General features: G+C 43.5%; 2 protein-coding genes across 2 annotated transcripts in view; one reads left to right on the top strand and one right to left on the bottom strand.

Annotated features, from left to right (window-relative positions):
* The window catches only part of LOC311139682 (E3 ubiquitin-protein ligase MYLIP-A-like), a 33005-nt gene extending 29271 nt beyond the window's left edge, over positions 1–3734 (bottom strand). The window contains exons 1-2 of the mRNA XM_084174601.1: positions 3518–3734; positions 3066–3256 (exon numbers count right to left, since the gene is read on the bottom strand). Coding sequence (XP_084030727.1) covers positions 3066–3256; positions 3518–3604 — 278 coding nt within the window. The 5' untranslated portion in view covers positions 3605–3734. The remainder of the gene's footprint in view (positions 1–3065; positions 3257–3517) is intronic.
* A 365-nt stretch (positions 3735–4099) lies between these two features.
* LOC311139789 (dysbindin-A-like) overlaps positions 4100–13454 on the top strand; it is a 41736-nt gene continuing 32381 nt past the window's right edge. The window contains exons 1-7 of the mRNA XM_084174739.1: positions 4100–4363; positions 5249–5302; positions 5567–5617; positions 5783–5843; positions 6107–6239; positions 8891–9023; positions 10487–10509. Of these exons, the coding sequence (XP_084030865.1) occupies positions 4308–4363; positions 5249–5302; positions 5567–5617; positions 5783–5843; positions 6107–6239; positions 8891–9023; positions 10487–10509 (511 nt within the window). The 5' untranslated portion in view covers positions 4100–4307. The remainder of the gene's footprint in view (positions 4364–5248; positions 5303–5566; positions 5618–5782; positions 5844–6106; positions 6240–8890; positions 9024–10486; positions 10510–13454) is intronic.

Genomic DNA, 13454 nt, shown 5'->3' with positions numbered 1-13454 from the left:
GGTACCCTGTCTGGCTGGTATAGTACTGTAGGTACCCTGGCTGTCTGGTATAGTACTGTAGGTACGCTGGCTGGTATAGTACTGTAGGTACCCTGGCTGGTATAGTACTGTAGGTACCCTGGCTGTCTGGTATAGTACTGTAGGTACCCTGTCTGGCTGGTATAGTACTGTAGGTACCCTGGCTGGTATAGTACTGTAGGTACCCTGGCTGGTATAGTACTGTAGGTACCCTGGCTGGCTGGTATAGTACTGTAGGTACCCTGTCTGGCTGGTATAGTACTGTAGGTACCCTGTCTGGCTGGTATAGTACTGTAGGTACCCTGTCTGGCTGGTATAGTACTGTAGGTACCCTGGCTGTCTGGTATAGTACTGTAGGTACCCTGGCTGGTATAGTACTGTAGGTACCCTGTCTGGCTGGTATAGTACTGTAGGTACCCTGGCTGGCTGGTATAGTACTGTAGGTACCCTGGCTGGCTGGTTTATACTGTAGGTACCCTGGCTGGCTGGTTTATACTGTAGGTACCCTGTCTGGTATAGTACTGTAGGTACCCTGTCTGGTATAGTACTGTAGGTACCCTGGCTGGCTGGTATAGTACTGTAGGTACCCTGGCTGGCTGGTATAGTACTGTAGGTACCCTGTCTGGCTGGTATAGTACTGTAGGTACCCTGTCTGGCTGGTATAGTACTGTAGGTACCCTGTCTGGCTGGCTGGTATAGTACTGTATGCTAGTGCCATATGTGAGCTCGATGCTCCCCGTCAGATTGACTTGCCAATGCCAATGCAGGGCATCTGTACATTTACATTTACATTTTAGTCATTTAGCAGACGCTCTTATCCAGAGCGACTTACATGAGCAATTAGGGTTAAGTGCCTTGCTCAAGGGCACATCGACAGATTTTTCATCTAGTCGGCTCAGGGATTAGAACCAGCGACCTTTCGGTTACTGGCACAACGCTCTTAACCACTAAGCTACCTGCCGCCCTGTAAAAAGAGGACAAGCCCAGACTCTTCCGGTCAGTCTGGCTGGGTCCCAATTCTACGCCCTTCCCCTGAATTGTGCCCTTGCACACATCCCATCATGTATTTCACAAAGGTGGAAACTCCCTCCAGCTAATCCAATGCTTTTAAATCCAAATCAAATCAAATGTTATTTGTCACATACACGTGTTTAGCAGATGTTATTGCGGGTGTAGCGAAATGCTTGTGCTTCTAGCTCCGACAGTGCAGTAATATCTAACAAGTAATATCTAACAATTTCACAACACATACCCAATACACACAAATCTAAGTAAGGAATGGAATTTAATAATACATATATGGACAAGCAATGACAGAGCGGCATGGACTAAGATACAGTAGAATATTATAGAATACAGTATATACATATGAGATGAGTAATGCAAGATATGTAAACATTATTAAAGTGACTAGTGTTCCATTTCTTAAAGTGGCCAGTGTAGCTCAGTTGGTAGAGCATGGCGCTTGCAACGCCAGGGTTGTGGGTTCGATTTCCACGGGGGGCCAGTATGAAAAATGTATGTGCTCACTAACTGTAAGTCGCTCTGGATAAGAGCGTCTGCTAACTGACTAAAACGTAAAAGGCAGCAGCAGCCTCTGATGTGCTAGTGATGGCTATTTAACAGTCTGATGGCCTTGAGATAGAAGCTGTTTTTCATTCTCTCGGTCCCATCTTTGACCATGATGTAGTGCTGAGCGATTAACCTAAATATTGGTTATTTTTCGGTTTTTAAACAACTAATTGACCGACGTCAGTTCAATTATTTGAATTCCATTTTTTTGTTTTTTGTGAGCTCAATGCGCACATTGCACAGTTTCTCTAGAGATAAATCAGATCCAACCTGAACTGTGCGATGTAGTATGGAGTTGTAGTTTCCAACAGGCCATTATTCTACATAGTTTAGCGCATCAAACGTGGTAATTAACCACAATGACCATAATCCATTGAGCATCTACTTGTCCGGTCTGTGCGTTTCTTTTACGCCTGCTACAGAAGAGGCAGAAGAATGCGCGATCGTGAGGGGATATAGAGAGCAGCTGTTGCTTAGTGAGGTATCTCTACCTGAAAATACATGATCTAAGTGATTGATAGTTGGTTTTCAGCAGTCATAAAAGTATGCCTTATTTGCTTTGAAGACTAAAATAATGATTTTGTCAGACAGCATAGGGAGGAGCTCTAGAGATGAGATGACATGGAATGAAATAATAAAGTCATCAAATAAAACAAATGGAATATACACAACTGAAATATTAATATTAAAGTAAAGTAATGTGAATAAATGGATAATAGGTGATCAGCAGTAATGGGCAGTCACTACCACCAATGGACCTTTTATTCTGTGTTGTAACAGCATTCATCCCAAATAATCGAAACCGTGCTTTTATTTAATTTTTTAACAGACCTCAAAAAGCACTAATCGCTCAACACCGGGGAGTGTGCAAAGTGCACACTTTGAGATATGGATAGAGAGATCGGGACACAACCCTACTGCACCCATAGGAATATGATCAAAAGTAGTGCGCTATAAAGAGAAAAGGGGGCCGTTTGGGACGTATCCTGAGTCACATTATACACACACGTTATTCACTGGAACAAAGCCCATAGAGCACATTGACTGGCCAGGGACATGTAGGTTAGCGTTACAGCTTGCTGATCAAATAAAATAAAATTGTATTTGCCACATGCGCCGAATACAACAGGTGTAGGTAGACATTACAGGTTAGCGCTAGAGTTAGCTGATCACACAGTTCAATGCATGCAGGGTAACTAACTCGCTGCCGATGCGTCTCCTGCCACTGTTTGCATACGGGGGTCAAACATCCCCCCTGACTCTATGGGCTGAAAGATTACAAGTTGACCGAAATAGCAGGGTTGTAACTCGATTTTATCTGATCCAATCTGTTCTGTCACTACATTTTGGTAATCTTATTGCATTTAAAAAAGACATGACCTACCTTTACATCTAATGTTTGCAGTACCATTAGCTACAATAGGCAGAGTGTCTTACTCCAAATAGGTCCCGTATAGAGTGCACAGTAAACATACCTTGTCTGTTCTTGCAGGGTGAGATGGGGTTCTACAAAGAACTTGACTCGGAGCTTCAGTCTGCAGGGAGCCAGGTTATCCATCTGTTGTGAGATCCTGTTCCTCAGGTTCAACCACAAACTCTCCCCTTTGCTTCCGCTGAACTGGAGCCCAAAGTAATCCACCTCTATTATTCCCAGTTTCCGACAGACCTGTGCGTCAAAACAATAGAAAAAAACCACTTCACTAAAGAAGTCAATACCCCATCAAGTCTGGTAATTAAATACAATGTTACAAGTACTACACTGTTGTTACATTGTTACAAGTAAGTTTACTTTTATTCAAATTCCCCAAATGTTTACAGAAATCAAAATGGTTAAAACTGCATTAATTTGCAACCCCAACACAGAGACACTGACAACATGGAATAAAATAGATTTAGCATGGTTCAATTTCAATTCTAATAAATGTACCTTGTGTAAGCAGTCCTCTCCATTTGCCTTCGAATCAACATCCAGCTCCATCACCACCGCGTCCGGGAGCGTTATATGGCAAAGCATTTTTGTTTCTCTGTATGTTTGGAATAGTTATCCTATAGTAGTTCAATCTATTGATGCTCTTCTTATCTTACAGAAATCCAACATTCAAACTTAAAAGTCCTGCTGCAAGCCCACGGGCCGATCAGACCGTGTGCAAAAACACAACTGGGGGGTTTTATATGACTTCGAGGGTGAATGAAGCACCGCCCCCTTCATTCAGTAAACTTCTCAACAACCAATCAGTGCAAATACACAGACGTAAACAAGGTTTTTGTCGCCACCTACTGGATTGTTCGTTCTAATCAAGTTACCTGTTAATTCATACAAAAGCGGTTTTTAGAAGCCATGCTACACACACACAAATATTAATGTAAACTCACAATAATTTTCTCCTCAGAATATTGTGACATTTGTTTTTGTAACATTTTGATGTACAAAAAAAATGATGCCTAATGAAAGGCTTCCTGTTTTCTATGTGAAAGAATGCTGCGCAACCGTGATTCCGCTCAACAACCGGATTGCATGTTGACACTTGACTGAGTCAGGAAAACAGCAGAGCAAAGACCAAACTACAGCCATCTATCCGACTTTAGCTTATAGCTACTTATAGATGCATACAATCTGAACATTGACATGGCACTTTAGGAATACTCACAAAGAAGCTAGCTAATACAGTTAATGCGACGACAAACAACGTATTTGCTGCTTGGAAGAAACCAGGAAGATGTTTGAGAATTTCAAAGAGAGGTTGCAGACGGTGCAGCAAGATTTCACAACGGGGTTTGTATTAAAGTTACTTTTATAGCTAATGCTTCATTCGTGGCCCTATGTCTTGTGACCCTGCCTGTTCTGACATTACTGTATTAGCCATTTTAAAAACTAGCTACGTTAATTAGTTAGTTAGCTACGTTAGTTTCTCCCTCTCTGCCAGCATGGTTGAAAGGCTATCTAGCTGGATGTAACTACGTGTGGGACGAAACCATCGAACAAGTTTTGCATAGCTAGCTACTAAACACAAAACACTGGCAAAAGACACCCAGGCTGGCAGTAAATGAAAACCATGAATTTCAATTTAGAAGCTGCCAAAGCTTATTGATACAGTTAGCTAGCTAACTACAGCTAGCTAAGTTGATTACGTTCAGCTGACCATCATGTGATGGTAGTGAGCGAGACAGAACATACTGGACTGGAGCCTGATGCCGGAGGTCTGAAGCAGAAAAAGTCTCAAGCAATATTTATGGCAACCTATTCCCTATATAGTGCACTACTTCAAATCAAATCAAATTGTATTTGTCACATACACGTGTTTAGCAGATTTTATTGCGGGTGTAGCGAAATGCTTGTGCTTCTAGCGCCGACAGTGCAGTAATGTATAATATCTAACAATTTCACAACATATACCCAATACACATAAATCTAAGTAAGGAATGGAATTTAAGAATATATACATATATGGACAAGCAATGACAGAGCAGCATGGACTAAGATACAGTAGAATATTATAGAATAGAAATTAGTGCATTATATAGGGAATGTGGTGCCATTTAGGACAGACCCAACGTGTCTACTGTCATCCAATGAATATTTACATTGCTGTGACGGCTGTCCCATATATATATATATTTTTTTTTTTAACCTGCTCACATCTTTATAATTTCACTTCAGGATGAAGACTCTGAGTGATAAATCAAAGGAGGTCAAAGTAAAGAAGAAACAGAGGTAAGGAAGGAGAGCAGGGTCTGTATCCATAGTGTCTCAGAGTTGGAGTGATGATCTAATATCAGGTTGGCCTTTTAGATCATAATGAATAAAGACTATATTGACAGAGAGGACCTGATGCTTGATCAGTACTTCCAGTCTGAGGCTTTATGAGTATAGCCCAGGAATGCCTGTGAAATCATTCATTTACATCCACGTTCTCTTTCTCCTTTCTCCTCTTTATAGCCTCTTTCCCTTAATGACTAATTTCCTGTCTCTCAACAGACATGATGAACATCTGCCACAGTTTTCTGCTGGAGTGGAACTGCTAAGTCGGTAGGTGTTGCTCTCATTGGATACGTCCAAATGAGAGCATAGGGAATAGGGTGCCATTTGGGATGCATACATTGAAACACTCAGTGGTCTGAATACATGTAGCATAATGTAAAGGGAAGAAAACACAAGGCCGTATTTGTTTCATTAGTTTATTGTGTTTTGAAGGTACGAAGACACCTGGGTGATGCTCCACAGAAAAGCTAAAGATTGTGCGAAAGCTGGAGAGGTATGTATGAACTGTAGCACAATGTATTAATTATACTCACATTGAATTTTGCATCAAGAATAAGAATACATAGAAACATGGGTAACATCAAACCTCTTCAACCAATCTATCCATCATCTCACATTCTCTCTCTTCTCTCTCTCGTCTTCTCTTCTCTCTCTCTCTTCTCTCTCTCTCTCTCTCTCTCTCTCTCTCTCTCTCTCTCTCTCTCTCTCTCTCTCTCTTCTCTCTCTCTTCTCTCTCTCTCTCCCCCTCCCTCTCAGACAGTGGATGGAGAGGTGGTGATGCTGTCTGCCCACTGGGAGAAGAGAAGAGCAGCAGTGGTGGAACTACAAGAACAACTACAGCAGATCCCAGGCTTCCTCACAGACCTGGAGACATGCACCAATCGCATCGGTGAGTGTGCACCATCACAATGCCTCAGGTTTGATTCTTCACTCTTCTGCTGAAGTGTGTACTTGCACTCTTTCTCGTATGGATTTTACAATGGTGGAAACTCTCCAGCCAATGCTTACACCAAGTGCACACTTCGAGAAAAGGGTGGAAAGTCGGGACGTAGCCTACGTATCGTAGACTGCACCAGGAAACCTCTAGGACCAGTCAACACAGTGGATCATATTATATTCTAGTAGAGAGAAATGTATTCTGTGGAACGGTCACAATTCCCCCCTAATGGCTGCTGAAGATCTTACACATATCCTTTTACTGAATGTCAATGCCAGTCTTTATTTTGGGCTTTTGTTACCATTGTGTGGAGTAGGTTGAGGTCTGAGGTGTTTATGACGGGCTGCGCTGTGTTCACCTTGAGAGAGCGGTGCTACTGTAGGGCACCGACTGCCCCGGCCTGCCTGTTACCTGTGGAGCTTCAGCTAGCAGTGAGGTAATAACAGCTCCTAGTGCCAACAATGTGAAGGGGAGGTGGGTAGGCAACGACAGAGACAACGGGAAAAGATGGAGCCTTTTTACACACGGCTTGTTTGAAACACAACACACGTTTTATAGTGTAAGGAGACAGATCTGACATCAAATCTGACTTCAGAATCAGATTCCCAAGCCACCTCCGTAGGTAGCTTGGACTACCTCTACATCATATACCATACAGCACAGAATAGTCTTTGATACTTTCTGTAGTATTCCATGCGTCGGACTATACCAGTATGTATTGGTCTTTTCTAAATAGTTTCTAGTATTGTACCCTGATCATGTAACTGGAACCCTCCTACCCTTCCTTGAGTAGTTAGTGACTGAGAGCTCATCAGGATCATAATCTGTCTCTGTTATAGTGTGCCCTGTGATTTGTCACTGGCCATAAGGTGTGTTCTAATGGCATTGATTTCCTGCTGATTCGCCAGATGTCTGTGAGCCTGCCCAGCACAAGTGGCACCCTATTCCCTATTCCTCATAGGGCTCTGGACAAAAGTAGTGCACTACATAGAGAATACGGTGTTATTTGGGACTGAGCCCAAACCTGCTGATCCCAAAATCTGGATATTAGAGCAAACAACCCATAGATTTGGAGGTTATTTTAACTCACTGTTTATCGCTGGTTGTGCTGTAATCCGTGTTAGATAGTAGTTGGACTGTTTAGAACTCGGAGGAATCTCATTCTTTCATTCTAGAATGGGTGTCTCCTGTCTCAGCCAATGAGTTGCACATGATGTGAATTCTAGCGAGCACTTGGGAAATTCCACTATGAACAGACTGAGAGATGTGTTTTTAGGAATGGAATGAAATTGAGTAGAATTCAGGGGATCTTTAACTTTATCTGGAATATTTACATTTGTAAGATTTGTTCCTGCACTGTATAGAGTTACTGATAATGCCTCAAATATGGCACATTTCCCTTTGACTTTGGACAGTGATAATGCTCCAAGTACAAACAGTTTCCCTGTATGTTCACTGGTGTTTCAGTAGTGTAGTACATTAGCTAAGTTGTAAATAATAGTTCCTTCCTTTGTTGGAATCTTTCACATGAAAATGTCATACAGACTCTGGCATCAGTCTCCCAGCAGCCGTTGGACAGACGCAACAGTCTCCCAGCAGCCGTTGGACAGACGCAACAGTCTCCCAGCAGCCGTTGGACAGACGCAACAGTCTCCCAGCAGCCGTTGGACAGACGCAACAGTCTCCCAGCAGCCGTTGGACAGACGCAACAGTGTCCCAGCAGCCGCTGTAGGACAGACGCAACAGTGTCCCAGCAGCCGTTGGACAGACGCAACAGTGTCCCAGCAGCCGTTGGACAGACGCAACAGTGTCCCAGCAGCCGTTGGACAGACGCAACAGTGTCCCAGCAGCCGTTGGACAGACGCAACAGTCTCCCAGCAGCCGTTGGACAGACGCAACAGTCTCCCAGCAGCCGTTGGACAGACGCAACAGTGTCCCAGCAGCCGTTGGACAGACTCAACAGTCTCCCAGCAGCCGTTGGACAGACGCAACAGTCTCCCAGCAGCCGTTGGACAGACGCAACAGTCTCCCAGCAGCCGTTGGACAGACGCAACAGTGTCCCAGCAGCCGTTGGACAGACGCAACAGTGTCCCAGCAGCCGTTGGACAGACGCAACAGTGTCCCAGCAGCCGTTGGACAGACGCAACAGTGTCCCAGCAGCCGTTGGACAGACGCAACAGTCTCCCAGCAGCCGTTGGACAGACGCAACAGTCTCCCAGCAGCCGTTGGACAGACGCAACAGTCTCCCAGCAGCCGTTGGACAGACGCAACAGTGTCCCAGCAGCCGTTGGACAGACGCAACAGTCTCCCAGCAGCCGTTGGACAGACGCAACAGTCTCCCAGCAGCCGTTGGACAGACGCAACAGTGAGATACAGGTTCACAATGATGTTGTCATGACAACAGTTCCGTCAGGTAGCCTAGCGGTAAAAAGCGTTTGACCAGTAACCGAAAGGTTGCTGGTTTGAATCCCCGAGCAGACTAGGTGAAAAATCTGCCGACGTGCTTTTGAGCAAGGCACTTAACCATAATTGCTACTGTAAGTCGTTCTGGATGACTAAAATGACTAAATGTAACATGTTCCCTCCTCCTCTGCCACATACAGCCCACCTGGAGGCAGACTTCGAGGAGCTGGAGAGCCGGCTGATGTACCTGGAGAACCTGTGTGGTCAGTGTGAGCAGCAGCGCTTCAGACACTACCAGATCCTGCAGCTGGAGAACTACAAGAAGAAGAAGAGGTCCGTTCTCTCTAACCTCTGAATTTTACAACATAATAACATGCACAATTGAAAATGGTTGTAACTCGCCCTGGCTACTAATTTGACAACCATCCCCCAACTTTGTATCCCTTAATGATTGTCTGATATAAAAAGCGGTTCACCACTTGATGCACCACTGTGCTGTGTCCAGATGGTTTCCTCAGTATCATAGCATAGTAGCATACCGCCTCAGGCAAAACAACACTAACATTACATTTGTGATAGTCATAGGCTTTAGATGTTGTCGGAGAATGCTTTATGGTAGATCTCTCTATTTAGTTCAACAGCAACATTCCTTAGCTGACAGCTTTGTGGCTGGCTGGGGTTTGACTTGTGATTAACAAGAGAGATTCCACAAACACAAACTGGCAGCAGCATTTGAAATTAAACTGTGAAGAGGCCAGTCTCTGCCCGCCCCAGGAGACGGCAGGGTAGCTGAGTGATGAACCGCCCCAGGAGACTGTAGGGTAGGTGAGAGATGAACCGCCCCAGGAGACGGTAGGGTAGGTGAGAGATGAACCGCCCCAGGAGACGGTAGGGTAGGTGAGAGATGAACCGCCCCAGGAGACTGTAGGGTAGGTGAGAGATGAACCGCCCCAGGAGACTGTAGGGTAGGTGAGTGATGAACCGCCCCAGGAGACTGCAGGGTAGGTGAGTGATGAACCGCCCCAGGAGACTGCAGGGTAGGTGAGTGATGAACCGCTCCAGGAGACTGCAGGGTAGGTGAGTGATGAACCGCCCCAGGAGACTGCAGGGTAGCTGAGTGATGAACCGCCCCAGGAGACTGTAGGGTAGGTGAGTGATGAACCGCCCCAGGAGACTGCAGGGTAGGTGAGTGATGAATATGTGTGGTAGGGCAGACCTGTGGAGGGGAAAGAGTACAGTACATTAGTCTGAATATCCTGCATACAGTCTGATTGTGTGTATGGGTCAGTGTGTACAGTAGTCGTAACAAAGGGAGAGCTGGAGAGAGAGGAGCTAGGTTGAACATATACCTGGTGGAGAGAGAGGAGCTAGGTTGAACATATACCTGGTGGAGAGAGAGGAGCTAGGTTGAACATATACCTGGTGGAGAGGAGAGCTGGAGAGCGGGTATAGACTGTAGAGAGAGAGAGAGGAGAGATGATGGGAGGTTATTGTTCAGCTGAGGGTATAGACTGGAGAGAGAGAGAGAGAGAGAGAGGAGCTGAGCTCTGCTGTATCTGAATGAAGCTTTAGAATGAGCATCATGTAATTATGGACTCACTGTAGCAGCACTTTGCAGTTGTTATTAAAAGAAAAGCATGTTACAATTTTAAATGTCTTATTATTATTTCTGGTCCTGCAGTTTAGTCTTCATAGACAGTAAAGGAATAAGCTACGAAGACTCTGAACTGGCACAGAGAGTCAGTGACACTAGTGAAAAGACTGCTTCTAACCGTTGTTCCTATTTTCTTTCACAGGAAAGAGCTGGAGTCTCTCAAAGGTAAGATCCCCTCTAAACATAACATTATTCTATACAGTCAGTAAGATCCCCTCTAAACGTAACATTATACTATACAGTCAGTAAGATCCCCTCTAAACGTAACATTATTCTATACAGTCAGTAAGATCCCCTCTAAACGTAACATTATACTATACAGTCAGTAAGATCCCCTCTAAACGTAACATTATACTATACAGTCAGTAAGATCCCCTCTAAACGTAACATTATTCTATACAGTCAGTAAGATCCCCTCTAAACGTAACATTATTCTATACAGTCAGTAAGATCCCCTCTAAACGTAACATTATTCTATACAGTCAGTAAGATCCCCTCTAAACGTAACATTATTCTATACAGTCAGTAAGATCCCCTCTAAACGTAACATTATTCTATACAGTCAGTAAGATCCCCTCTAAACGTAACATTATTCTATACAGTCAGTAAGATCCCCTCTAAACGTAACATTATTCTATACAGTCAGTAAGATCCCCTCTAAACGTAACATTATTCTATACAGTCAGTAAGATCCCCTCTAAACGTAACATTATACTATACAGTCAGTAAGATCCCCTCTAAACGTAACATTATTCTATACAGTCAGTAAGATCCCCTCTAAACGTAACATTATTCTATACAGTCAGTAAGATCCCCTCTAAACGTAACATTATTCTATACAGTCAGTAAGATCCCCTCTAAACGTAACATTATTCTATACAGTCAGTAAGATCCCCTCTAAACGTAACATTATTCTATACAGTCAGTAAGATCCCCTCTAAACGTAACATTATTCTATACAGTCAGTAAGATCCCCTCTAAACGTAACATTATTCTATACAGTCAGTAAGATCCCCTCTAAACGTAACATTATTCTATACAGTCAGTAAGATCCCCTCTAAACGTAACATTATTCTATACAGTCAGTAAGATCCCCTCTAAACGTAACATTATACTATACAGTCAGTAAGATCCCCTCTAAACTAAAATGGCCTTTCACTCTAGCAAAATGGGATGCAGATCAATTCAATACAGAACTCAAAATGTCTAGCGTTTTTGTGTGTGGTGGCGTTGTGACTCGTCCTGGACTGGGACGCCGTCTGGCAGACTTCAAAGAGAATGTCATCATCACTGTGGTTTGCTAAACATCTCAACATATTTGATGTGCATGCTCATTAGTTTCATGACATTTTAATGTGAAACCCCAGGGAAAAATATGTTTCACAGCTACACTACCAGTCAGAGGTTTTATAACACCTACTCGTTCAAGGGTTTTTCTTTATTTTTGCTATTTTCTACATTGTATAATAATAGTGAAGACATCAAAACTATGAAATAACACATATGGAATCATGTAGTAACCAAAAAAGTGTTAAACAAATCAAAATATATTTTATATTTGAGATTCTTCAAATAGCCACCCTTTTGCCTTGATGACAGCTTTGCACACTCTTGGCATTCTCTCAACCAGCTTCACCTGGAATGCTTTTCCAACAGTCTTGAAGGAGTTCCCACATATGCTGAGCAATTGTTGGCTGCTTTTCCTTCACTCTGCGGTCCGACTCATCCCAAACCATCTTTATTTTGGTTGAGGTCGGGAGATTGTGGAGGCCAGGTCATCTGATGCAGCACTCCATCACTCTCCTTCTTGGTAAAATAGCCCTTACACAGCCTGGAGGTGTTTTGTGTCATTGTCCTGTTGAAAAACAAATGATAGTCCCACTAAGCGCAAACCAGATGGGATGGTGTATCGCTGCAGAATGCTGTGGTAGCCATGCTGGTTAAGTGTGCCTTGAATTCTAAATAATTCACAGACAGTGTCACCAGCAAAGCACCCCCACACCATAACACCTCCTCCTCCATGCTTTACAGTGGGAACCACACATGCGGAGATCATCCGTTCACCCACACCGCGTCTCACAAAGACACGGTGGTTGGAACCAAAAATTTCCAATTTGGACTCCAGACCAAAGGACATTGCTCGTGTTTCTTGGCTCAAGCAGGTCTCTTCTTCTTCTTATTGGTGTCCTTTTAGTAGTGGTTTCTTTGCAGCAATTCGACCATGAAGACCTGATTCACGCAGTCTCCTCTGAACAGTTGATGTTGAGATGTGTCTGTTACTTGAACTCTGTGAAGCATTTATTTGGGCTGCAATTTCTGAGGCTGGTAACGCTAATGAACTTATCCTCTGCAGCAAAGGTAATGCTGTGTCTTCCATTCCTGTGGCGGTCCTCATGAGAGGCAGGTTCATCATAGTGCTTGATGATTTTTGCGACTGCACTTAAAGAAACGTTCAAAGTTCTTGAAATGTTCCGTATTGACTGACCTTCATGTCTTAAAGTAATGATGGACTGTCGTTTCTCTTTGCTTATTTGAGCTGTTCTTGCCGTAATATGGACTTGGTCTTTTACCAAATAGGGCTATCTTCTGTATGCACCCCTACCTTGTCACAACACAACTGATTGGCTGAAATGCATTAAGAAGGAAAGAAATTCCACAAATGAGCTTTTAAGAAGGCACACCTGTTAATTGAAATGCATTCTAGGTGACTACCTCATGAAGTTGGTTGAGAGAATGCAAAGAGTGTGCAAAGCTGTCATCAAGGCAAAGGGTGGCTATTTGAAAAATCTCAAATATATTTTGATTGGTTTAACTGTTTTTTGGTTACTACATGATTGTAGTACATGATGTGTTATTTCATAGTTTTGATGTCTTCACTTTTATTCTACAATGTAGAAAATAGTAAAAAAAAATATAGAAAAACCCTTGAATGAGTAGGTGTTCTAAAACTTTTGACCGGTAGTGTATATACAGTATTTCACAGAGTAGCTAATTGTGACTCGTCTAATCAAACATGAGGAGGTTCTCCTGTTGGAGGCAGATTAGGGGCTCCCAGGGTGCGTCCCAAATGCCACCCTATTCTCTATTTAGTGCACTACCAGGGTCCTGGT

This window comes from Coregonus lavaretus, assembly GCF_964263955.1.
Source record: "Coregonus lavaretus genome assembly, chromosome: 13".
NCBI classification, from domain to species: Eukaryota; Metazoa; Chordata; class Actinopteri; order Salmoniformes; family Salmonidae; genus Coregonus; species Coregonus lavaretus.
Note: the sequence above shows the minus strand (reverse complement) of the source record. Positions and strands in the feature narration are given on the sequence as shown.